The sequence below is a fragment of the Sebastes umbrosus genome, chromosome 5 (assembly GCF_015220745.1).
Source record: "Sebastes umbrosus isolate fSebUmb1 chromosome 5, fSebUmb1.pri, whole genome shotgun sequence".
NCBI lineage: Eukaryota > Metazoa > Chordata > Actinopteri > Perciformes > Sebastidae > Sebastes > Sebastes umbrosus.
In genome coordinates, this window is record NC_051273.1 from 20,610,677 (window position 1) to 20,637,542 (window position 26,866).

Consider the following 26,866-nt stretch of genomic DNA (forward strand, 5'->3'; position numbering starts at 1 on the left):
CATTGCAAATGACTGCTTTGCTGGGATTGACATATAGATGGATGGATAGATAGATAGATAGATAGTAACTTTATTGATCCCGAGGGAAATTCAAGTTTCCAGCATCACAGTTCCATAGTGCAAAACATGTTAGTAAAAAGGCAGTAAAAAAGTTAGTAGTGCAAAGTACAAAGTACAAAACAAATATACCAGATATAAAAATACAAGGAGATGAAGAAAACTGTTAAAAGTGAATATAGTGCAGGGTAACAGCTGTGATACAGGACTATTAAAAAATGAATATAGTGCAGAAGAGACTGTTAAAAGTGAGTATAGTGCATTAGTATCTGTCCTGCAGACCGTTGACAAGTAAAGAACCTTGTGTATTAATCATTTTAGTGTTGTTGATTTTCTTAAGATAAATAATTGTATAAAATAAATAATTAATAATATTAATAAAATATTGTCATAGACAATGACATTCAAATTTTACGAGTGAAATTGGAAAAACAATAATAAACCTTACATTTGATGCTTGATAGTTTAAAACTCTGCCCCTTTAAGTCACGTCTAGGTAACTCTGGCGTCACAGAATATCCAGCCTCACTTCGCTTGTTGTGGTCGCTTTTTATCATGTACTTTTTCCCTCCCATGTCAATCATGCAGCAATAATACCGTAATTACGTTATTTCCGACTACACTCGAACGCAGCATGCATGCAGCACTGGGTCTACAAACACCTGAGTAACTAAAAAAAGTCCATTATCATTGTCAATGAGAAAACACCAATTCCCAGTGTGCATTGCGCGCTTGTTCACGTCCTCCGCTGCGGTCGTGCTCACCGAAGGCTCGCTGGGAACTCGAGTCTCGTCTCGTCTCCTTCTCCCATTTTTTCCCCCCACAGGTTTCGCGAGATTTTACATAGGCAGGCGGGCTGGTGTGTGGCAGCATTTCTCTGCCCAGACGAAACTGAACAATACTGATATGAAATCTGCATAAAGGTAAAGATGTTTGAGGCTGTTTAGCACCCAGGTGTTGCTGGTTTGTGTGTGTGTTGTTATCCACCGTCAGGGCCAAAGAGGAGCAGCTCAGGAGTAGCTAGCCGCCTCCACTTATCTTACAGTAACATCTGCATTGAGGTAGAGCTTTAGGACAGACAGGCAGGGTGTTATTGAGAACCTACAGTGGGAGGTGGAGGTGTGTTTGATTTAGTCTAGGACAGGTGGTAATCATGTTTTATATGTTACAATGTATCAGTTGTGTTCACTAACTGGCTACATACTGTCAGATATGTTACAATGTATCAGTTGTGTTCACTAACTGGCTACATACTGTTACATAGTGTCAGATACAGTGACGTAATGAAGTTGTGTCAACCAGATGTGCTTTTTTTAATCCTTTAACTGAAGGCGAGACTTGTGCAATAAATATATGACAAGTCTTCGCCTCAGCAAGCAGCAGCAGACAGACTGACTGACCTCCATGGCTGTGTGTGTAGTTAAAGTAAAATACTAACCAGGAAGTTATTCTCCTTCATGCTAAATCTATTGGCTGTTGGAGTTGTCAGTCTGCTGCTGAGCTGAGCAGCCTGCAGCCTGTCACTGCTTCTCTCTCTCTCTCTCTCTCAGCTGAAGCAGAGAGGCCTTTCCTCATGCTGTAGTGGAGTTAATACAGTACATTGTGAAGTTTGGCAGCTGTTACACACACTCACACACTCATATAATAACTGAACCTTGCCCTGTCTGTCTTTCTCTCAATCAGTAGCCTTTGACTTTCTGGAGGCATGTCCAAGAAAAGGGGCAGGTATGTAAGAAACAGAGTTTCTTTAATCCTGTTAATGGTGTTTTTTAGAATATAATGTCACAGTAAAACTACAATGTCACAGCAACATGAAAATGTGATTAATGCTGGTATAAACTTCTGGAATTAATCAGTATTTTATATTGGATTTACGTCTGGAATTAATGAAAAAAAATCATATTGAATTCTGATTTAAAGCGGGGATAGGCAGAATATTTTTGGGCATAATAACCTTTCAGCATATTGTAATTCAAGTTCTTTTGAGAGACTTCTGCACCTCTTCATGGCTCTGTTTTCAGGCTTTAGAAAATCTAGCCCGTGACGGGAGACTTTGGCCAATCACAGGTTATTTAAGAGAGAGAGAGAGCGTTCCTATTGGCTGCTCGGTGTTAACGGTGTTACACGGTGTTCGGCCACACACCGATTACATTACTTGCCCTCCTCTCCATCGTCGCTTTGCTTTTTTTTATAGAAATAAAACACATTTAGTTCATAATTTGCGTATCAGCGCCGTGTTATCAATACATAGTCGGACGCTACAGACTTAAAGTGAAAGTGTCTGCTCCGTACGGAGTCTCAGCTCAGAGCAGCAGCAGGAGTCAGATTTCACACACGGGATGAGAAAGAGTTGACAGACAAGACGGTGGCGGAGGATTTGGTGTCAAAGCGAATACTGGCAATACTTCAGATTTAAATCCAATGCTATAAAGGGAACCATAATGTTAATGAGGCAATCGCCGTGCAGAGGACGGAGCAGTCCCATCTGGCGAGCGAGGTGGAGCAGCGCCGGGTGGAAACATGCGGCCCCGCAGAAAAAGCGGGACTGGAGAGACCAGATCAACAGCCATCCAACGTTAATGATCGAAGTCAGCGCACTACAGATATTGACCGTCATCTTTCTTGTAAAATGTCCGGTGTAATCTGTAACACCGGTGTTGTCACAAGTTTATTAACCGGTGGGAAATTTTCCTCACCGTCCCTAATTGGCAACAACTGCCTACACTGCAGAGTAACCCAAAAAAGGAAAATCGGACAAAATCGGCGAAGCGTTTAAAAGATGGAGAGAAAATGTTAATAGCTAATAGTTAGCTAATAACCTTCTGCTCAAGGCTGCGGCTAGCGCTGTGAGCTAGCCTCATGGCTATGGTAGCTACGGCAGTAACTCGGAGAAAGCATCATTTTCTCTCCATCTCTGTAATAGGTCATATATAGCTTTCTGCGTGAGCTCACCGTGGATGTATAAAGTGAACGGAGCTCACAGCTGCGGCGCAGCCATGACGGCTACAGTTAGCAGAAGGCCAGACTATTAGCAACACTTTCTCTCCATCTCTGAAACGCTTCGCTGATATTGTAGATCACTAAAGCCTCAGATCACAGTATGTCATCTCAAACGGCTTTACAGGCACACAAGTTTGCAAAGAAAACAAGACGGTAATTCTCATAGACTTGCCGCCATAGGATGTTTGAAATGAGTGACTACTACTGGTACTGGTGGCTGAAGCGCGTGCATATGAAGCGCGTGCAAAAGAAGGCGGTGCATATGAAACGCGTCCATATGCCCCCGCTCGTCTGGTGGGAGGGGCTTAGGACAGAGAGCTGCAGGATGAGGGCTGTATTTCCAAATTCTAGCATTTATTTTTTTACTTTTCCAGAAAACTGCCTACCCTGGGGTACCACTTGAATTTCAATAAAAAAAAAAACATCCAGAAAACTGCCTCCCCCAGCTTTCATTTTTCCTTGTTTCACCAGAAAGCGAAGTAGCGGGGAGCTGAGTGACACATTGACCCCGGATCCCAACACTATTCTGGGAATCCGCATTCAGCATAACTGGCGTGAGAAGGGCAACCAGAGCAAATGGAAGGGAACGGTGCTCGACAGGCTGAGTGTGAACCCTTCTCTATTCATGGTGAAGTATGACGGCTTCGACTGCGTCTATGGCATCGAGCTGTTCAAGGACGAGAGAGTGTCGAACCTGCAGGTCCTGTCGGAAAAAGTTGGTGAGTTAGTAAGCTGTTGAAGTTGATCCATTCATGTTTTAGACTCAGAACATTTTTCATATAATAAAGGTGATAAGCACTTTTTTTGCTGTAGTATAGTTGGATTATCGATTGCCATGTTTCTGACTTTTATATTGTATATCCTTTGCGGCTGCGTCTCCACAGTAAACAACAAGATCAAGATCCCTCCAGGGGCGGAGGAGCTGGTGGGCAAAGCTGTGGAGCATCTGTTTGAAAAGGAGGATGGAGAGAAGAACGAGTGGAGAGGCATGGTCCTCTCCAGAGCTCCCATCATGACCAACTGGTACTATATCACTTATGAAAAGGACCCCGTACTTTATATGTACCAGCTGTGGGACGACTACGCTGACGGAGACCTCAGGATTCTGCCTGAAGCAGGTAACTGGTGATTTGTGGGTAACAAAGACAGACTGATGCTTCATAAAGCTTTATTAAAGGGACAGTGTGTAGGATTTGGTGACATCTAGTCTAATCCACCCTTTCCGAGACCACTTTAGCGTGAGCCGCCGAGTGCAGAACCGTGGTAATGCCGTTTGCCTCGCTCAGAGGCCATCCTTACCATAATAACAACTACTGTAGGAGCAATGGAAGTTGATGGCGGCTGTTGGTACCACGGTTTTACACTCAGCGGCTCACGTTACCACAGTGTTGGAAAGGGAGGAGTGAGCGGAGGGGTACTGCAGTTTCACAAGCATGTTGAAGAACTCCGGTGGCTAGGGGTGGAAAAAAACCCGATTCACCTATGTATCGCGATTTTTTTCCCCCCGATTCTGGAATAGATTTCCAGAATTGATATATTTGCTTCATTTAAGTCTATGTGGAGGTAGAAGGAAGTTACCGCTTTTATTGTTTGAGTCAGAGTAACGTGGCATCATATTCGTTCCGTATCCGTCAAAAAACTAAACAAACCGCAGCGAGCTGAAACAAGAAAGTAGAAAACGGTGAACTGTCCAAGTGGATTCAACCTGCACCCTCACATTTTAAATCCAAAGTGGTGAACACTACACATCCAGTAAAGTATGGAAACACTTTGGGTTTCACACGTTGGCAGGTAAAGCAGAGTGAAACATCATGGCTAAAGCTGCATGCTAACAACTGTAGAGCACCCATATACTGACATTTCTGTTAAATGCATTCAAACGGCCCCGATGGAGCTGACCATGGATGTATACAGAGAACGGAGCTGATGGGAGAGCTAGCGATGGACTTGGCGAAGTTAAAGGAAGTATACACATGCGACTATGTCCGGTTTTCAAAATAAGGTGTTAACAAAGGGAACTGTATATATACACTATACACTAGTATATACAAAATATATATATGTAAATAAGATTGATGGATTATATTCACCAGAATTATAAAACATAACATGTCCCCTATAATTAAATACAAAATACCACTAATTTGTGAGGGAAATGTTTTTATTCTTTGATTTTTTGGTTGCTGGAATTATTTTTTTATAAATAATTCCTCACTGACTGATATATTTGACTTCAGGACTTCTGACTATATACATGCTGAAAATCAAACATTTGTACTGTAATAAATAAATCATAATATTGAATTGCAATACTTAAAAATCATAATACATTTCGAATTGGCACCCAAGTATCGTGATAGCATTGAATCGGGAGATAGGTGTATCGTCCCAGCCCAAAACGCTAAAGGCTCTCTCTAGCATCAGTGTTTGGTTTGTCACTTCTGGGCTACTGTAGAAACATGGCAGAGCAACATCTTGGAAGGTAAAGAAGACCTGCGTCCTATGTAGATATGAAGGGCTCATTCTAAGCTAACGAAAACACAATGATTCTTCGTTTCAGGCGATTATACACTAATGAAAACATAGTTATGAATATTATATTCCATTTCTGCTAATAGATCCCCTTGAAATGTTACACACTGTTTCTTTAAGTCTTGAAGCACTTAAGGTTGCATGTTGGTATGAAAGGTGCTATATAAATTTGAGTTAACTGGAGTTCAATCCTTTCGCCCTAAAGCTTTATAGAAAAGATCAAGATCTGCTATGTGACGTAAATGATGTTTCCACTTTGGAGGAATGTTAAATCTTTTTGACATGGACACCATGTGAGCTCACCAGCAGTCATGGTCTGTCACTGAAGTCTCTATCTATCACAAGTCTTCATCAGAGGGTCTGACTCCCCGTAACAAACCGGCATATTTACAGATTTTAAAGTGAGCACTTCTTGCAGCCGTGGACTCAGACACTCTGGACCAGAAAGTTTTCCACAAAAGTGGAAAGTATTGCTAAGTTAAATTAGGCAGTGTTAGATATTTATGGTCATGGTGTTGAATAGTAAGAGAAAAGACTAATCAGTGGTTTCACCAAACACCTGGTTCTGGAGCTGTTCCAGAAGTAATGGCTCTGTTTAAACATGCACAAATTGCTGCATCTAATTTGAGAATGATTTTGGCACACATACTAAAGTGAAATGTCAGAATACTGGTGCATTATGCAAGATACTAAGGCCTGTAAAAACTCATATAGTTTGTTGTTTCAGTCTGTTAAAGCTTTGTGTCCATCAGGGCTGTCCCGAATACCATTTTTGGGGCTTCGAAGCTTCGGTTAGAAATATTCAAAGGTATTCGAAGCTTCGTGGCGCGGCGCAGCAGGCTGACATGTTCTTCTGTCTGTCTGTCTCCATCTCCCCTGTTTCAGTGACCGGGACAGCGCCGCTACAGTACACACACGCACCTCTACAGTACACACACGCACCTCTACAGTACACACACGCACCTCTACAGTACACACACGCACTGCTACAGTACACACACGCACCTCTACAGTACACACACACACCTCTACAGTACACACACGCACCTCTACAGTACACACACGCACCTCTACACACAACAAACAATATCTGTCTAGGATTAACTAATATTATTACACAGATTTGTTGAATACTCGATTCTGAGGTTTACAGTCTGTTATTTCTTTATAACAGACTGTTGCTTTGGGCACAGTTCTGATGTTGGACTCTGGCGGACCGTTTTTGTGTCAAATTATTGATTTCTGAAGTAAGTAGCTGTGCAATGAGCCGCATTACCTCGCCGTCAGACAGCCCGTTCCGACGGGGAATTGAAGCCGTTATATCGCTCTCTTCAAAGCAACCAAACTCCATTCACAAAAACAGTAATTTTACCTCACAGAACTCAGGAGTATACATACCACTCCTCTTCAAAAAATCATTACTAACCCTTTCAGTTATTCCCAAACTTAGCAAAGCTAACATTGACTCAGCTAGAGTTAGCGTTCACATTATTCATAACCTTAATACTTTTCATGCATGTTTTGCACAGAAACCAAACCAGACGACATCATTTTATACCCACTTTGAGAAACTTTAAGTAGGTGGTGTTTGGTGAGTTACACGCAAGCAAATCTCAAACTAACTCAGACTTAAGGGGAGACACCCCAGGTGAATAGGGTGAAAAAAATCAATATATATCTCCATGAAATTTCCCCAGTTGAATAGTTACATTGAGACAATTATGTCTGGTATTACATTTTTTCTGAAAATGTATGTTTAAATATGCAAATGAGGCATTATCTAATTCTAACTTTTGGTGAATTTAGGTGAAATTTACAGCCGCAAACAGACAAAGTAGTAAAATAAGCACCTAAATGTGTATTTTGGATGTTTTCTTTCCACTAGTCTGAAAGAAGACATGTTTAGCAAGCACATAGCCCAAAATCTTTAAATTGACCAGTGCATTTTTGCCTGTAGTTTCTCGCCTTAACTCAAATGTGATGTTGTAATGTTTCACTCCTCAGAAAACAAACACCTGTTGCCTGCAGACAGGAAGCCAGGTGAGGAGACGGAGAGTCTGGTGGGGAAACAGGTGGAGTATGTTACTGACAAGGGCGTGAAGAGAACCGGCCTGGTCATCTACCAGGTCCCAGCCAAGCCCTCCGTCTACTACATCAAATACGATGATGACTTTCATATCCATGTCTATGACCTGGTGAAAACCACCTAGAGATAGTGGACACTTCAACCTCCCTCTCCAGCCTCCCTCCATCTGCTTCTGTTCCACTCATCATCGTTATAATCTGTTATCCAAAGCCATGGCACGGTTGATAAGTTAGTATGCTTTATTGTTCAGAAGAAAGTGCAATCTGTTTTTCATATGCACAGCAGAACTGTAGCATCGCTATGCTTGGCTATATTTCGAGGAGATGGGAGTCAACTTGTTTTATTGTTGCTGCTCTACTTTATACTTTAAGTTTGGACGGTACAAGTTTGCACTGCCCATCAGCTGCAGTTGTATTGTTGTCGCTGACTCTTAATTAAATCCCAGTTTGACTAAAAAAAGCTGCTCAAAATATTCTTTTTAAGATGCTTTTCTTTGGATCATCTAACTAGCTAATAAGCATGATATACACATTATGTTTGGGATAGATACCTTCCACTGAGGCATTTATTGAATTAAACGTGCAGATACATTTGTGTATTGTATTTATCTTTAGTGTTAGTACTGGAAGGAATGAATGCAAAAGATTGTAAAATCACCTGAATGGGGCCCTTATATTTATTTTTAGATGGATTATGTGGAAATATACTCCTGCACCTTTGCACCATATTTAGCATTGTATCAGATCATTTGCACTGGTGATGAAGACGCAGTTTGCTAAATTCTCATTTAAATTTGATCCCACACAAATCATAAAGTGCCTTCCGGCTTGTCATTCTGCAATATTGTACATACTGTATCTCCGACTATCTACGCTCTTATCGAAGGCTGCTATTTGGTTTTCATTCAGAAGTGGCGACGCTGACAGCTTGAGGAAAGTTTCGCAACCATCTAGTTTATATTAGTGCCGTGTTTTGCTCTCAATGCAGTATGTTCTTTAAATATTTCACACATCATCATCGGTTGCTCACTGTTGATCTTTTGGGGAGCACTTTATTGTATAAAGTTTACATGTTTAGGTTATGGTACGCTATATAGTTTCCCCCAAAAATGCTTTTTCCTTCAGAGCAAATGTGGCAGAATAAATGCTTCATATCACACGCATGAAGAAAAAAAACCTTGTTGCAATACATTCAGACGACAGTATTTAATATGTACAACTTGTGTAAAATGCCTTGTAATGTTGCCTGTTGTGATTAATCTCATTTATACGAATATCTCGTCAAAGCACCACCAGCTTTTAGTGAAAGGGTTGTTTATTTACATGGATTATAAGCTTAATATTTAACAGGTATAATCAACTGACGAACCAGTTTGTTGACAGTAACTAAATAACTGGTTCTACTCTATAACTTTGTCTCTTTGTCTTGCAAACATGACATGTATGCTTGCAGTACTGGTTTCCTCCCAACTTTGTCACTAGTTGCTGAATTGGTCTTCAAGTCATTCAGTGTATCCCTCAGTAAACTAGTCGATCAGTAGGTATACTGTTATTTTTAGCTGTCAAAACTCTGCATGCATAATCTGAACAGAGTGTCTGGAGATATTCAAACCTTATTTTGACAGTAGAGACGTGACTGTGTGGCAGAATCGGTACGGTCTGTTTAACCCACATTAAAAAAAAAAAAAGAAACAAAAAAGAGGTTAACACTGTACATCACCGCTAGTGGTGCTGTGTAGTGTTTCTGTGTTGTGTAGAGTGGAGTTACAAATGACTGTGCGAGCGCTCTTCTTCATGCTTTAAAAATCACTTCCTGTTCTGAAGTTGTAGCAGCATCAACAGGCAGTTTGTGTCGTTATTATTCTGTCATGAGTAATAAAGATTTTTGCACATTTGTTTGGTCTTGTTCTTTGAACACACTGCCATGATCAACGTCTCAATAAATCAAACTAAAGACTGCACGTGTGTTTTAAGATTGATGTATTATTTAGTCACAAGTGGTGAAACTGCATATATACACAACAGACATTCTCTTCAGAACATTATTTGGGTGGTTTGAGAACAAAGGGGAGAAAGTACTGACAAAATTTAAATTTGGTGGTATACACAAAATGAAAGAACAACTTTCTTTAAAATTACATTTTGCTTCCTAGCATTATGTACAACACAACTCCCGACCAATGCCACTATAATTTAGAGAACCACAGAACCCATTCAGATGACTGCACTCCATGCAGCTGAATTTCACAACTTGTTTTTGTCTGTTTTCTTTCGTGTTGGGTGTTTCTTCTCTCCTGGGAGGGGCTACAACTTTTGAAGAAGTAATGTCATTTCTCAAGTGCAAAACTCAAAAAGATAGATAAATGTCAGGTTGTCCAGAGAGTTCCTGTTCACTTGGTGAGGTCTTTCAGGTACTGCAAACCCTGATTTGTGTATCCAGTTGCTTTTGTTGGAGCCTCTGAAAGAGCTGAGATTGACTGCCGCACCCCTGCAATGAAATAAAAATCAATGGTAATACATACAAAGCATTCAAGGTGTTAACCAATAGAAAAATAATCATCTCAGAGTCATAATAGTGATGCTGAAATTGATTACTGCCCCAATGAAACGCTACGCCCGGGCCACACTGCCTGCGTGTGCAGCGTGTATGCATCAAAGAATCTTTTGCTTTTAATTTCGGCGCCGATGTTAACAGGTTGGAGCCGCCACACAGCCCGCGTAAGCAGCAAAAATTATCTTTTGACATCATAAAAGCAACATTACTACAGTTTCAATGTCTGTATCTGTAGAATGTGTCACAGAAACTACACTGTATGTAGAAAGAAAGCGCTGGCAGTAGCAGAGTAGCAGCAGCTGCAGCAACACTGTCTGAGCGCATGAGTGCGAGTCGCAGCAATTCAGCGAGGGAGCCGTCACGAGCTGCTCACACATGCAGCGTGGCCCGGGCGTGTAACAATATCACTACATCTGACAAGTAAAGTGCACAACCACAAATTAAAATACAAACTCATGACAATATCAAATTTGTGACCTTTCTTTAATAAAAAAAAAAAAAAAAAAAGGAACAAGCTTTTCATTCAGTCCTTACCAGAGTTCCACGCCTGAACAGGAGCGAATTCAATCTTAGGCATGGTTGGAAGCTGAGCCTGAGGAGAGAGGGGATGCTCATTTTGAAAAATGTTCTTAACCGATAACCGATTATTAACCGTTAACCTACAAGATTTGTGCCTCGTACCAGCTGCAGGAGCACAACAGATATTCGTTGACGGGAGTCCCCAGTTCAGCCGTCCGGGAGTGTTAACTTAGCAGCTACGATGCTGCGTGTAGTGTCGCGGACATTTCACAGTAAAAGTCTCCACCGCACATTTAGTTTAGTTTAGCAGGTTGTCAGCTGTGTATCTGCCCGGCGTAACAATACTTTGTCTGTCCGGCATAACTTTAGCGAGTGGCCAACAAACAGTGTATGTATTTGTGCTACGTTAGCAGCTCTAGCATTGCCAGTAGCGATAGCGTTAATTGGTTAAAATGCTTAATGTCGATTAACGGTTAATTATGGAAATCCCTAATTGAAACAGCAGAATACAATGCTTTATAGTTAGGTACATTATATGGCATTTACGTTAAATATTGTAAACACTTAAAAACCAGTACAAAGATAATGAGTGCAATGTGAAAGATATTATTTGCCATCTATATTGTGTTCTTTATAATTTACCAAAGAAAAAGAGGTGTCTTTGTGTTCAGATTAGAACTGGTATATCGTCTCTTCATACTTAATTAGGCAGGTATGTTGTTTTAGAAGAAGAAAGTGGAATTTGTCCAGTGTGTGATCAGGGAGAAATAGAGGAGTATCATTTTGTTTTACTGTCCTTTGTACTGGAAATGACATGATCTTTGGTGAGTGAGCTGCTGGTTATGAATGAATAATATCTTCTGAAATGGTTGTTTGAAAACGTGAACATCAATTTAGCAACTTTAATTAATCGCCTTGCGGGCGCCGGCAACCTCGGCTTACTTTAATGTCTTTCAGAGGGTCTAACAGGCTCAGAGATAAAGTGAATCACATGAAACTAGAAAACCTCAGGAATGCATTGGTACCAACGATGTCATACTAGCTTGTTGGGAAGGAAGCTAAGTAATGCTCTGAAGTAAAAAAAAAAAAATGGTATGATGATTTTCCAAGGAGTTAACTGACTTCTGACCTCAAGATATGTGAATGAAAATGGGTTCTATGGGTACCCACAAATCTCCCCTTTACTGACATGCTCACTTTATGACAATCACATGCAGTTTGCGGCAAAAACAAAGCAGTTTTTTTGCAGCAGTATAAATGTGTTACTTTCGCCTATACTAAAATGGTGTGTTTGAATATTTCTGCATACTGGGGTCCCTGAACAGTCTTGGAATTACATAAATTGGGTATCACTGTAAAGCTGAGACTCTTGTGGATTCAATGAGCTTAATTGTATTCATATGTGATAATGTTAGTCTCCATAGCAGAGTAGCCATTTAATTTTAGTGAAACTTTTGTAGTGACAGTTTTTGAAGCTTGACCTCACTGTATAAAATGACCTGTGGGGACCTCTAGGATAATCACAGCCTCAGGAAACTTTACAACCACAAACAAAAGACCTAGGGCATTCAGAGGATGGATGGCTTTCCTAGCTGTATTGACAATAAGGGAGTTTCTGAGCAGTTTGCAGAACAGAAGCGCTCACCATCCGATCGCTGAAAAATGTAATTCTTGCAGAAATCTCCAAATGTCAAAAGTGTTTGATACCAAATCACAGCATGGCTTTTTCTATGGTATTCCTCAAGGTCTTGGTGTCTTAATGTGGTATTTTGTAGGGATTATTGATCATTTTTATCAATTCTCAAGTGGTAAAAAATGGTTACATTTTGCACCAAATCTGTGTAACAAATGGTATCAACCCCAAAAAATGCTGCAACAACTTATGAGACATAATAGAGCATGGTAATGGCCATCATATACTTCTATCGTAATGTTCTTAGCCATTATAAAACTTCAAAATGTATTGTAATTTTGTTTTTTTCTGATTTATAATGGGAACAACTTGACACACAGTACTGAGCTGCATCTCAAACTAATCTTCAGGTTCCCAGCTTTCAGATGATGTACACCACTTTTATGTGACATCTACTGTTGACCTTCTCTCTCCCCCTTAAGTCAGGTGTGTATACTATACAGCATTGGCTAGTTTGCCGACTGCGGGCCCATTTTGAAAACAAAGACAGTTACAAATGTGTCTGCCTGTCATATTTTCCTTCCTTGTGTTGCATTATCCTGTGTACTAGCCTGTATCCAGAGCTGTCGTGGATCAGAACTATGATGTTTAAGCAGTGCATCTTATCTGTACCTCCAGGCCAAAGTACTTCATCCATTCCTCTATGGCAGGGGGTATAGCTGCCTTGGCCTTCCCCAGGGCCACTGAGCCCTGCTCACTGCTTCCCAACAGACCAGAGTCATAGGCGACGTAGAGAGCTCCTCCTGCAATGGTCACCTTGGTGATCAGTCTGAAAATGAAAGCACAGAGACAGTCAGGTTATAACCCAACATCACCCACCTCTGTATCCAGTCAAAAACATGTCAAACTGATTGAAAACGCGCGGATGTTACTATTACAACAGTGCACCACTTAAACATGTCCAATGACGCAAAGAAATTATCAGTTAGCTAGCTACCATTTTGTGTAACGCGTTCTGCACCTTTTCATAAAGGTAACGCCCTGTGTTCGTAAACTTAATTCCCAGGTTGGCTCTACTTAAACCCTTATATCCTGTTGTTGTTTTTTTTAATAACCCATAATTATTTCTTCCCTATTTCTTATATGTGGCTTCACTGTGGTTATGTTTATACCTAACAAAAATCACAGAACAACTATGTCCCCAACAATTAACTCAAAATGTATTAACTAATAGCGAATGATAATATAACAAATATATCAAATAAAAAAAGGTTCACAATACTCTCAATAATAGTAAACCATGAAAATAGCACTTTGACCTTTCACAGAGATAAACAAGTCAGTATCAACCCAAATCAATCTATGTTCCTTTAACCTTCATGGTCACTAGCATATATGTTACTCTTTAATGTACTTGGTCTAGCCAAAAAAATACCATAAAACAATACCAAAGAATGTGAAATGAACTCTTATGGTTTCTTTTACTTGACCAAAAATAACCTGGTGGGCCCACAGCTAACGTTAGCTATCTTTAAAACACTGGCTACCAAACATAACTACTGCAGCCAACAAAAAGGTTATATAACATTCTTACATTTGCTGCTAGAAAAAATATATTACTACAGTGGATCAGTGACAAGAAACCCTCTGTCCAAGGCTGGTGTAAAGTCATATTTGAGATGATCCCTTTGGAATATCTCACAAATATTCTACATGCTAAAGTAGATCAGTTCTACAGTATTTGGCAGCCCTATCTGAATTATATTGGACCTGATCTCTCCTCTACTATCTCACAAGGAGTCTCTTGAACATGAACTCATATATCCTGTGACTTCCCTGCACTATGGACTATTTCCTATGACCTCCTATATATATATATATATATATATATATATTTTGTATCTGAGCTGTACCAGTGTTTGTTTGATTGTTGTTGTTTTGTTTTTAAATTATTATTCTTATTGTGTTTGTTAAAATAAGAAAGCCCAATAAACATATTATTAAAAAAAACAAAAAAAACACAGGCTACCATTAGCAAACAAAGAAACTTAGTGCACAATAGGCCAATTGCAATGCATACATATATATAAAAAGATAATTTTACTAATGCATTATTGAGCCAACTAGCTATCTAACAAGTAAGCACACCCAGTGGTTGAAGATGACAGCTGGAGAGCCTTCAGGGCACACTGACAGTCAGCTAGCTCACCTAGCATCAGATAGCTAACAGGCTAATATAGCAGCTAGCAGCTACAGAAGCAATAACTTCAGGTAAATTACAGGTGAAATTAAACATACTAACTTCACTACGGGCAGTATCCTTGCAGCCATGGTCCACAGAGGTGTTGTTTTCCTTTAACGTAACGTTGCTGTTACTGCAGGTGCGCAGAGAAGGAGCTTGATTGAAGGCTAGCTGGTGATGTAGCTAAAGCTGCTACTGAAGGACAAGCCTGCTTGATCCTCACTGCGCAGGCGCACACGTGTTGTGTGGCTTCTTCTTCTTCTTTGGTGTTTATTGGCGGATGGCAGACTATCTTAGAGGTGCATTACCGCCACCTACTGGACTACTGGAGTGTGGAGCAGGAGATTGTGCAGAAACAAAATAAAAAAATAAATAAATACAAATAAAATAAAAAATAAAAAAAAATAATAATAATGAGGAAAACTAGGTGATAGAATAGGATGATGACTGAATTGTATACAGATTTTTTTTAATTGATTATACGTATATGTGTTTTTGGTATGTGTATATACTGCTTGTGCGTATATGTCTATGTATGTATATATGTATACAGTATATATATGTATATATATATATGTACAGTTATTTTGCACTAACCACATAACGGTTGTCTGTGTTTGCATTAGGTACATTCTTGGAATGCAATTTGCAATGTGCAAATACTCTTGGCACTTTATTCTATTCTAATTATTTATTTATTCCTTTATTCTTTTATCTCGTCTTGTTTTTATTCTTGTATTTATTGTTTTTATTGCGAATATTTTTAATTTTTAATCTCGTACTTTTATTGTTCTGCACCTCCCCATATGCCACCTACTGTGTTCCCTCTGTCAATGATGATTGTGCAGTATGAATGTGTGTATATGTCTCGGTGGACTGCAGAAACTGAATTGCCCTTCGGGGATAAATAAAGCTCTCTGTATCTGTATCTGTATCTGTATATATAAATAGATTTTATTTTATTTTATTGTTTTAAATTTTATTTCTTTTACTTGTGTATATTCTTTTTACTTATATATCTATTTTTTTGTATATAATATGTTTTTCCTGTATCTATAGGCTACAGGTTTATTTTATATTAATATTAGGTTTGTTGAGTTTCTTTGTACCGATAATGTTATTATTGGGGACGTTTGTGAATGTCTGTTCTGTTGTTTCATAATGAACAAAAAAAACAATAAATATAATATTGAAAAAAAATAATGAGGAAAACTCTAGATTCGTTTAACTAAATCAGTTTTGTCTTAAAAACTGTAATAATTTCACAGTATATGTTATCTGTTGTATTCCCCCAATAGACCTGACAATGAAAAGTCCTGATGTTTTGCCTTCCTTAGTGACTGTGAAAGGTGATTCCTCTGGATACTGTAATTCCTGCAGTGTATCAGTACATGTTCGACAGTTTCTGGTTGATTACAATATGTGCATTTCCCAGTTGGATGCATGCCTATTCTATATAATGTATGGTTAAAGACCTGTATGTCCGATTCTCAGTCGAGTGATGATTTGTTTGCATTTATAACGATTTCAATTAAAATTTCTACGCCTTATGTTTGTTTGTTTGTTTGTTTGTTTGTTTGTTTATTAATAGATCCCCATTAGATTTTGCATAGCAGCAGCTATTCTTCCTGGGGTCAACATAGTTTACATGGTGACAATACAAAAAATACACATTCACACTACTCATCATACACTAACATAGCACATCGTAACGCACGTAAAAAAAAAACAAAGAAAATATAAAGGCTCCAACTGAATCTATCATGATCTAACAGATAAATAACATCATACATAACATGGAATGCCCTTTAATACCCATACACACCCAAGAATACTCATTCATTACTAAAGTTTCTTCTTAAGTAATGCTCTTTTAGTGTTTTTTTAAAACCATATATAGTATTTTGTTGTGTAATATGATTTGGGAGTGAATTCCATTCTTCCATTGCTCTGTACATTGCTGTACTTTGACCTGATTTGGTTTTGGATCTTGGTAAAGTAAAACAACCTGCAGCAGCAGCATGCCTTGTGGAATAATTGTGTGTATCTGTACTAAAGGATAGTTTTTTATAAAGAAAAAATAAATGGAGTCTTTGTTGTTATAACATTCTTAATGAAAACCATCATTGAATTTTTTAGTTTTTTTAATAGCCCACAAATGTGATATTTCTGTGTGAGAAGCAGCAGGCCAATCAGCTGCAGTCCCGCCCACATCCAGTCGAAACATTCCAGCTGATAAACTCATAAACCCACGATTGAGCTTGTTATCTGAACAACACGCCCCCTTTACATATTCAAAGAGAAAGAGAGAGGAGGGGGACTACATGATCAAAGTGTAAAACTGGAATGTGGGACTCACTCCTGAACACTTGGTGCTAAAAAAAATTATCTACCAACAAGTTTACAAAATGGGAACTTGCACAAAAATCCTTTTAGGTAGTATATGTGCTGCTTTTCTAGCTGTCAAGTGGACTGCACCCAGTTTTGACGCAGGTAAGAGAGACGCAAATAGCTGTTGACATCCGAATAATGCTGAATAATGGATTCTTGTGCAGAGCAGCTTTTGCTGTTACCATATACGATTTGAAGTGAAACTACTACTACTACTACAAAGTAAGAGTTTGGGAGAAGTATGCTTTTAATTTGAAATTCCTTCCGGTATCAATATTCTAATGAATTCCTGTTTAGAGTCTGTTCGCATATTTTTTTTACGTTTGTTTTTCACAAGATCGATACGGTGCTTGCTGTAATGTGGCACAAAGTAATCTCTATATACTGCCCCATCACATCGTGGTCCACATTACAGTGTGGAGCACACAACAGGACCGTGCAGCCTCAACTACATGGTTCACACTTGAATATATGGACCATGTAAGCTCATCATGCAACAGTGATGGGATGCTGTTCATGCTTATAGCTCAAAATGTCTGTGTATAATATTGATGAGAAAGTTTAAAGCTCCCCTGGGGGGAAATTTAGGAAAGGAAGCACAAAATGAGCGAGTAATTGGTGATAATCTGACATGCTTTCCGCTTGTGACAGGACATTTATCCATGCTGTGAGGAAGCAGTGTACAGTCGAGTTTGCCAAAAGTAATGAAATTATATGGTTTGACTCAATGGGATAGTGTGTACGGTTTTCAACAATTGCAACATTATGTCACCCTATGAAAAGCTACTACCACGGCTGACACTTAATATAATAATAAAATAATAAATATAAGATGAGATTTTAACATGTTATAGGCAGTGTTGTAGTCAAGGCCACCTAAACCGAGACAAGACCAAGACCAGACCAGTGCCAGTTCTACACTGCATGACCCACTTATGATCAAATATGGAACAAGCTAATAGGCACTCCTCAACTTGACCTGAAAGATCCACATTCCCATAAAAACACCCAGAGAAAACAAATGAAGATTCCTCTTCATTCACCTCTTGTAGTGCCCGTCCAGAACGGGCCGATTGCTTGTCCCCCAGAAGTGCTGCTTTCAGCATTGTCAAGAACCGAGCTAACTTTGAGGGCCAGCTATAGCAAAACTGTATGAAACATCAAAAATCTAAAAAGGTATCTTTTTTCCAGCCTGGTTCAGAGATGTCTTGTACCAAATTTGGTGAAGATTGCTCAAAATTTGTAGGAAGAGTAGCAAAAATATCTGATTTGGACACGTTTCCAAATGGTGGAAAATCAAACTGGACGCAAATGGGCCGAGGATTATATGGATAGATTCATCTCGACCCAGTAATGATATTAACAAATCAGACAATGAACAGGCAATTTAGTTATATCCCCGCAGGTGTGGTCTTGAAATAAAATCCTGAGACCGAGACAAGATCGAGTAAAAATGCGGTCGATTTCCGAGACCTTCAAAAAGTGGTCTTGAGACCAGTATCGAATACTACAACACTGCTGCATGGTGAATGAAAATGTATGATTTGTTTCAGATTGGCTCCTCATTTACAGCCATACAAAGGGGCATTATCCTAGAAGTGCCGTTTTGCCTGTAATCCCTGCAAACTCTTCCTTTCTTATTTTTATGCCTCCGCACTGGCGACACATGTTGCCGGAGGCGCGGAGCCATAAAATATGTCAGGAACGCCCGGAGGGAATTCTTGCTCGCTTGGACTCAAGGATGAACTGATTACATTTTAGTGGTCAAAGGACAAGGTTGGGAGAAGAACAAACAATCGCCTCCTGGGAAAAAAAGTGCAGTTTTAGGTTAATGAATAAACACCATATCTGACTATTTTACCACCCTGTAAAAAAAAGGGGACGTGGTTGTATCTCCCAGCTCGGTGTCAGAGTCCAATGAGCCATGAGTTTAAGTTGTGAAGTATCTAAATGACGTACAGTCTAGCAGCGACTTTGATTGGCTTTATTGCTGCCGTTTACATTCCTCCTGTGTGGAATGCACTGCTACTTGTTTTTCTTGTGTTGCATAAATGTACAAGGCTACACCTGCATTTCGTTGTGCAACCCGATGTTGCAGAATGACAATAGATAATAAATAATAAAATTCTTGAATCCTTATCTTTTTTATCATAAAAGCCCTCGTGCTGACTGATTCTAAATAAAATAGTAATCAAGGGTTTATAGATTTGATCTGAGATAACAGGTCAATGTCATCAAATCACATTCAAAACTAAAGTTTATATCACATAAAATTCCAGTATTGTTATCAAAATTTCAAAAGCTGTATCAGTGGCACTCAAATTTAAATGTTTATTAATTTCCATCAACACAACTGTGGTCACAGCACATGTCTTTGTGTGTTTCTTGTATCTTTCAGAATCTCTCAGAGGAGCCAGGATCTTGGTGACTGGGGCCAGTACGGGTATTGGTGAACAAATGGCATATCACTATGCCCGCTTTGGTGCCCAGATAGTAATTACAGCAAGGAGGGAGAAAGTGTTACAGCAGGTCAGTGAACTTAATGACACAACATATGGACTCTAAGTTCAAACCAATAAATGTTTGAACCATTAAGTTCTAATAACACCATTATATAGTGTACAGTATATTGGTTGAAACTGAGTTAGACTTAAAGGAACAGTTTGTTAACATTTTGGGGGATCTATTAGCAGAATGGAATATAATATTCATAACTATGTTTTCATTAGTGTGTAATCATCTGAAACTAAGAATCGTTGTGTTTTCGTTAGCTTAGAATGAGCCCTTCATATCTACATAGGAGTGGTTCTCTTCTCAGAGTCCTCCATGTTTCTACAGTCGCCCAGAACAGACAAACCAAACACTGGCTCTAGAGAGAGCGTTTTATGTTACCTGAAGGCCACTGTAGTTCTCAAACATGCTTGTGAAACTGCGGTAACGTGAGACGCAGAGTGCAAAACCGTGTTTTGTTGCTCCTAAAGTAGTGTTATTACTATGGCTGTCAATCGATTAAAATATTTAATCACGATTAATCGTGAATTAATCGCACATTTTTTTGTCTGTTCAAAATGTACCTTAAAGAAAGATTTGTCAAGTATTGAATACCTTTAACATGGGAGTGAGCAAATATGCTTGCTCTATGCAAATGTATGTATATATTTATTATTGGAAATCAATTAACAACACAAAACAATGACAAATATTATCCAGAAACCCTCACAGGTACTGCATTTAGCATGACAAAATATATTCAAATCATAACATGACAGACTCAAGCCCAACAGGCAACAACAGCTGTCAGTGTGTCAGTGTGCTGACTTAACTATGACTTGCCCCAAAACTGCATGTGTTTATCATAAAGTGGGCATGTCTGTAAAGGGGAGACTCGTGGGTACCCATAGAACCCATTTTCATTCGCATATCTTGAGTTCAGAAGTTAAGGGACCTCTTTGAAAATGGCCATATCAGTGTTTCCTCACCAAAATTTAGCATAACTTTGGAGCGTTATTTAGCCTCCTTCGTGACAAGCTAGTATGACATGGTTGATGGTACCAATGGATTTGTATGAGTCCAGTAACTTCACCCTACCTTTAAAACTGAGCCTGCTACAACTCAGTTGGTTGCAATCTGCAACCACACCACTAGATGCTGCAAAATCCTTCATACTGTACCTTTAATACAATATTATGTCTAGCTATAGGTTTAACACACACTCTTCTGTTGGTTGAAGTGCCTGCATTAAGACACAAGTGTTTCATATATACTCTTTTCTGAAACTGCATTGTGTCTATTCTTTCTGATCTTTGCTTATAGGTGGCAGAAAAGTGCCTGAGTTTAGGAGCCCAGAAAGCTCTCTATGTAGCAGCAGACATGGCCAGTGAGTCAGACGCCGACAAAGCCGTAGATTTTGCTCTGGAAAAGCTCGGAGGGTTGGATTACCTGGTTCTCAACCACATTGGCCCGAGCCCCTTCAGCATGTGGGACGGAGATGTGGAGCACACCAGGTGGCTGATGAAGGTAATGCTGCATTTTGATGGTCTATCAGCACATCAAATGAGGGGAATGCACTGATCTCTGTATGTATGTGTGCTTTTCAAAGGTCAATTTCTTCAGCTACATTCAGATGGCTTGGAAAGCTTTGGCATCCCTTGAGCAAAGTAAAGGATCGCTGGTGATTGTTTCATCGCTTTTAGGTGAGTTTGCCACATAATTTTTTTTTACATATTGAAAGCAAACTGTGAAACATACACATATACATACATCAGTGGTGGCTGGTGACTCAAAACATTGGGAAGGACAGGAGGAAAACCAACCCACGGCGTCATGTTATTTTACACTAGTTGGCTACTTATCTCTAATTTCTTTCCTTATGAAACATAATTCACATTCAGTATCACAATAACAAAAGAGCCAGGGGTATATCACACTAAACAAAAATATTAAAACCTAAATATAGGCCTATTGAGTGTCTTATTGGCCTTTTTCTTTTCACATATTGCTCAACATCCTTCAAGAAAACAACATAATAAGGTATTTATTGTTAAATTTATATTTATGAATAAAATATTAAAAGAAAGCGTATCAAATTCATTATAAGAAAATATTGTTTTGGGTTTTTTGAAGAAACCAAAAAAACACATTTTCCCATAATAATGTCTTTAAAGATATAATCAATGACAAATCTGCAAAGGTCTTTGTGTCTTGTTTTCTCATCTCTGAAATATATGAACTGTAAGTCTATCTGGCAGTGCATAAATGATCCATACTACGGCGTTGTGCTGGGAGCAACTGTGCGGAAATAGACAAACTGTATCGTTCAGAAGGAATGGAAGAAGAAAAGTATTACGAGGGAACGCAAACATATAGCGAGGTAACACAATATTTATTTCGAGGGAAGGCAAAACATATTGCAAGGGAACGCAAAATATTGCGATGGAACAAAAAACATAATGCGAGGGAACTCAAAAGATTGCAAAGGAGGGCAAAACATATCGCGAGAAAACAAAAGATTACAAGGGAATGCAAAACATATTGCAAAGGAACACAAACAATTGTGAGGGAACGCAAAACATATTGCGAGGGACGGCAAAACATGTTGCGAGGGAATGCAAAATATTGCGAGGGAACGCAAAACATATTGTTAGGGAACGCAAAAGTAGTCCTCAAAAAATTCTCTCCGCAATTCTTAAGAGGCTCCGTACTTTTTCATATCAAAATTAAGAAAAATGGAAATAAAAATACTTTGTTAGACTAAACCATTTTGAAAACGTTGATTTTCAAAATTCATTCTTGACCATCAGTTCAAGATGACAAAACAGTCTCACCTCAACATCCACTTAATAGCTTTTCTAGAGCTTTTGATCTTATCACATGATCTTCATGAGGACTTTAAGGAATAGTGGAGTTTTTTTTACGATTCCTTAAAGTGCTCAGAGAAAAATCGACTGGACACTGCCGAAAAAGGTCATGTGATATGATCAAAAGCTCCAACAGCTACTAAATGGACCTTATAGTGAGACTGTTTTGTAAAGTGATTAAAAAATGTTGCAATACCAAATCTATTGGAAATATTTTATATTCTGTCTTTATATTCTTTATATTCTTGTCCCGATGTGTTATTTGTGTTTTATTTGCTATTTCATGAACTAGAAAACGCCATTGTAAGAATTTGTTCTCCTTAGATGAGTTTATAAACATTATTGATGCTTGACAGGTAAAATGCCCAGTCCCTTCGTGGCACCGTATGCAGCAACAAAATTTGCCTTGAATGGTTTCTTTGGGGCCCTTCAGCATGAGCTGGCTATGAAGAAGAGCAATGTGTCCCTCTCTATATGTACGCTGGGGCTCATCGATACTGAATCAGCTATGGAGAAAGTCAGGTCAGTCAAGAGAACAGTGAGTGTTACTAAGTCCAAATGCAAAGTGTCTCACAGCTACATAAACATGGTCACTGATATATGTATTTTGGTATGCTGCAACTTATTTGGCATCATGTTTACATCTGCTATCCACAGTAGTTAAGAGGAATATTTTTCTGTATCCTAGGGGAGTCACTAATGTACCAGCCTACCCTGCAGCAGACGCAGCCTTGAACATCATCATTACAGGAAGTACGAGACAGCTGGAGCTCTTCTACCCTTGGCTCACCCACATTGTGACTTTGAGCAAAGACTGGTTCCCTTCCATCACAAACTATATCATCCAGAACTCCTACAACTACATCCCATGAAAAACATCAATTCGGCAATTGATTTATTCCACTAACCAAATTTAGCCTCAATAAATAAAGTTGTACACCCAGACTTTTCCTGTATTATGCTCATTTTCAGGTTCGGACTCCAGGTTAAAAAATCCTCACACTGTCTGTCTGAATATACCTGTATTTACCCTCAGTCTAGCGCATTACAACGGAATTGACCCCTTCGCTATTCCCCGTCCCCCCACTGCTACTCCGTCAAGCTGTCAGAGCTACCATAGAGCCAACACTGTCACTAACTACGCTCCCCGCACAAATATCTAGTTATGTTTTGGGGAAAAACAAAAAAGCGATTTCAGAGAGAAGCAGACAGAATTGTCTACACTATGTGTTTGGAGGATGTATCACAATGTCAAACTGATTCAGCAGAGAAAACAGGTCAGAGTTACCATGGAGCCCACACACTTTTTAGATAAAGATAGACGCCTACAGATTACAGTGTAAAAGTGAACCACCACCATCCCCTGGCGACTGAGACAGAAGACAATGAAATTAAGGAACATCACTGTTGCAATCATTACAACGCAAAAGCAGCATGAGCTGGATATGAAGCAGAGCAATGTGTCCATCTCTATATGTACACTGGGACTCATTGATACTGAGGCTCTTGTCATATCACGCATTGACTACTGCAACTCCCTACTAGCAGGCCTCCCTGCATGCACATTCAAACCTCTGCAGATGATCCAGAACGCAGCAGCGCGACTGGTCTTCAACCAACCCAAAACAGGTTGGGTTGGTTTGCAATTCAGGTACTATTGGTTTTCTACTAAGGTTTCAGACATACTAATAAATCTCACATACTGTTTTAGCGTACTGAATAGCATGTTAGTATAGAATTTCAGACGCAACGTGGGACATTATGTAGAATGTTTACGTTTAAAACTGTGAAATGGTTTATATGTTGTATATTTGTGACATCACTACTGTACAGAAATCCTGACGGCTCGTTTAAAGGCCCAATTTCTGAATATGGGCTGTGTGTATTTCTCCATGGATTGAGCGTTTGGATACTTTCACAGTATTTATATTGCACTTAAACCTACTTACAGTCAAATGGATCAGGTTACAATAGTGTGTCACTAAAAACAAACTGAACCTTGTCCTCTATTCCTGGTCTTGCTTTTGGGAGAGGTCCAGTTATAAAAAGTCCACAGTGGAGAAAAGCTTATTGATTGGGTTTGTTTCATGTTGGCCTACCTCAAAGAGATTAAATAGATCAGTCATTAGGTGCTGGTTTACTACTCAGAAGACAACACACGGGGCAGTACACAGTAGGAGAACGCGCTGCTTGAGAGATGAGTCAGGACAACGCATTCTCATCCCAACTCGTCACATACTGACGCTTTGTCAGACCCCTCGGCGTCACTTTTCGGTTACAGTAAACACGTGCTTAATGTTGTGAATTAAAACACTTACTTAAGTTCAGGCAATAAATATATAGTTAGGTTTAGGAAAGAACTACATGGTTGGGCTTCAAACTACTACGTTTGCACAGTGAAAATGACCTAACTTAACTTAATGACTGATGACTTAATGCACGGGACACAAACAGCAGTCTCCTGGATGAACGCCTTGTGTTTGTTGTATATGGAAATAAAAAGTAGATTTCCCCCCATTCACACTGTATTTCTCTTGCTTTTGAAACGTTTCCTTTCAAAGTATCTTTTGGGATATTTTTTTGCCCTAATTTGAAAGTGGATAGTTGAGAGGTCACATGAAAGAAGGGGGAGAAAAGGTGGGAATGATTTACATCAAAGGTTACCTAGCTGGAATCAAATCTGAGATGCTGTGATCAGAGAATAAAGTCTTAAACACTTAGGTCACCAGGACACCTTATAATTGAGGTCCAAAAGGACAAATTAGAGTTTCATTCACACTTCATAAGAATCAAGCCTACTCAATACCATACCTTCATACCTGTAAAAAGAGACATTAACCCTCATCCTACTGACCTATTTAACATACAAGGACTACCGACTGGGGACCCCAAGGATAAACTACTGTAAGAAACAACCATCAAAGCAAAATGTTAACTTATTTCTTCTCAAAACATTATTAGTAATGTAATTAATGTCATCTGAAGAAAAAAAAACATTATTTTAGGAAAGTTACAGTTAATTTGCATATTTTGTGAAATTAAAATAGACCCGAGCACATGAGGAAATCTGTATCGGCTGCATCTGTAACCTTCACAATGACTGACAGAGTGCCCATACCACCTTGATAGTGTGTGATACTTTAAATTAGGACCCATGGCAAACATTTTATCTATCTATTCTATTTTATCTATTTTAACTGCATAGGCTGCAATTAGGTGCTTTAGACTGGGGTCCTCCTGGACCCTAATACATTGGTCTTTTTAAAAAGCCCTGATTAAAACTAGCCCTGTCAATCGATTAAAATATTTAATTGTGAGTAATGGAAAATTAATCCAGCATTTTTTTAATCTGTTCAAAATGTACCCTAAAGGGAGATTTGTCAAGTATTTAATACTTATATGAACATGGGAGTGGGCAAATATGCTTGTTTTAATCAAACGTATGTGTATATAATTGGAAATCAACACAAAATAATGAGAATATTGTCCAGAAACCCTCACAGGTGCTTCATTTAGCATAAAAAAAATATATGCTGAAGTGGACATGTCTGTAAAGGGGAGACTCGTGGGTAGCCATAGAACCCATTTTCAGTCAGATATATTGAGGTCAGAGGTCAAGGGGACCCCTTTGAAAATGGCCATGACAGTTTTTCCTTGCCAAAATTTAGCTTAAGTTTGGGGCGTTATTTAACCTCTTTCCTGATAAGCTAGTATGACATGGTACCAATGGATTCTTTAGGTTTTCTAGTTTCATATGATACCAGTATCCTCGCACTAGCTATAAAACTGAGCCCACTACAACCTCCGAAAGGTCCATTGCATTAATGTGTTAAAAGCCCTAACTTAAACAGAAACAGAAAACAATGATATGAAGTCAGTAGGAACAAATTGATTGACAAAGACATGAAAAATGTGAGATATGACAAAAAGTAGACCTCTGGGGTCTGCGGGGACCCCAGTTGATCTGAATGGAAAAGTACGTTGAATGTCCACATGAGGGCAGTAGTGCCAAAGTAGTGAAGTCAGATTACTTCATCCTCTCTACAGCAGCCAGTCAAGTCTATTCTCTGTAAACCTTCCTTAATAACCTTGATAATAGCAGACTATCATGCTTTTGATGGCGACGTGGCAAATTGGTTTGAGACCTTTTTATCTTGAATACTGTCGTCTTTGGTTGAAAAAATAACGGAGTCCTGTGTATTCACAGTTTGAATCATCTGATTTCTTTCTTTTTTTAAACCTCCATCACCATATCAATCCTCTCCCTCCCCACTCCTTTTCCTGTCTTCACTGTTCTCCACCCCTGGACTCCTCTCCATCTCCATTCTTCTCTATTTCTCTCAGTTCCGTCTTTCCAAAGCTGCATGGCCACAGTAGGCGTTGCAGACTTCCTACAGAGCAGGACTTTCTCAGTGGGTTCCTTTGTGTCTTTGTTCATCATCCCCCAAAAGCACCGCAGGCTTCCTGTGAAGCTGTTGGCTCAATCCATCCTGGTG

At 39.2% G+C, this 26,866-nt stretch overlaps 3 protein-coding genes across 4 annotated transcripts; 2 read left to right on the top strand and 1 right to left on the bottom strand.

Annotated features, from left to right (window-relative positions):
- Positions 1–696: 696 nt before the first annotated feature.
- LOC119488318 (spindlin-1-like) lies at positions 697–9,568 on the top strand. 2 transcript variants are annotated; one of them, XM_037769870.1, is made up of 5 exons: positions 697–980; positions 1,744–1,782; positions 3,529–3,776; positions 3,942–4,175; positions 7,594–9,568. In XM_037769870.1, the coding sequence occupies exons 2-5, from the start codon at positions 1,763–1,765 to the stop codon at positions 7,797–7,799; spliced, it is 708 nt and encodes a 235-aa protein (XP_037625798.1). In that variant the 5' UTR covers positions 697–980; positions 1,744–1,762; the 3' UTR covers positions 7,800–9,568. The 2 variants fall into 2 exon arrangements, with proteins under 2 accessions (XP_037625798.1, XP_037625797.1); XM_037769869.1 differs by having other exon boundaries at positions 705–980; positions 1,741–1,782.
- Positions 9,569–9,637: 69 nt separating this feature from the next.
- Positions 9,638–14,870, bottom strand: micos13 (mitochondrial contact site and cristae organizing system subunit 13). Its single transcript, XM_037769871.1, has 4 exons — positions 14,683–14,870; positions 13,053–13,209; positions 10,763–10,820; positions 9,638–10,162 (listed from the first exon to the last, which is right to left on the bottom strand). Exons 1-4 carry the CDS (start codon positions 14,709–14,711, stop codon positions 10,065–10,067), a joined length of 342 nt encoding a protein of 113 aa, XP_037625799.1. The 5' UTR covers positions 14,712–14,870; the 3' UTR covers positions 9,638–10,064.
- Positions 14,871–16,913: 2,043 nt separating this feature from the next.
- Positions 16,914–24,430, top strand: hsd11b1la (hydroxysteroid (11-beta) dehydrogenase 1-like a). Its single transcript, XM_037768890.1, has 6 exons — positions 16,914–17,115; positions 19,412–19,542; positions 20,827–21,030; positions 21,113–21,206; positions 22,727–22,892; positions 23,059–24,430. The coding sequence occupies exons 1-6, from the start codon at positions 17,031–17,033 to the stop codon at positions 23,240–23,242; spliced, it is 864 nt and encodes a 287-aa protein (XP_037624818.1). The 5' UTR covers positions 16,914–17,030; the 3' UTR covers positions 23,243–24,430.
- The last annotated feature ends 2,436 nt before the right edge of the window (positions 24,431–26,866 follow it).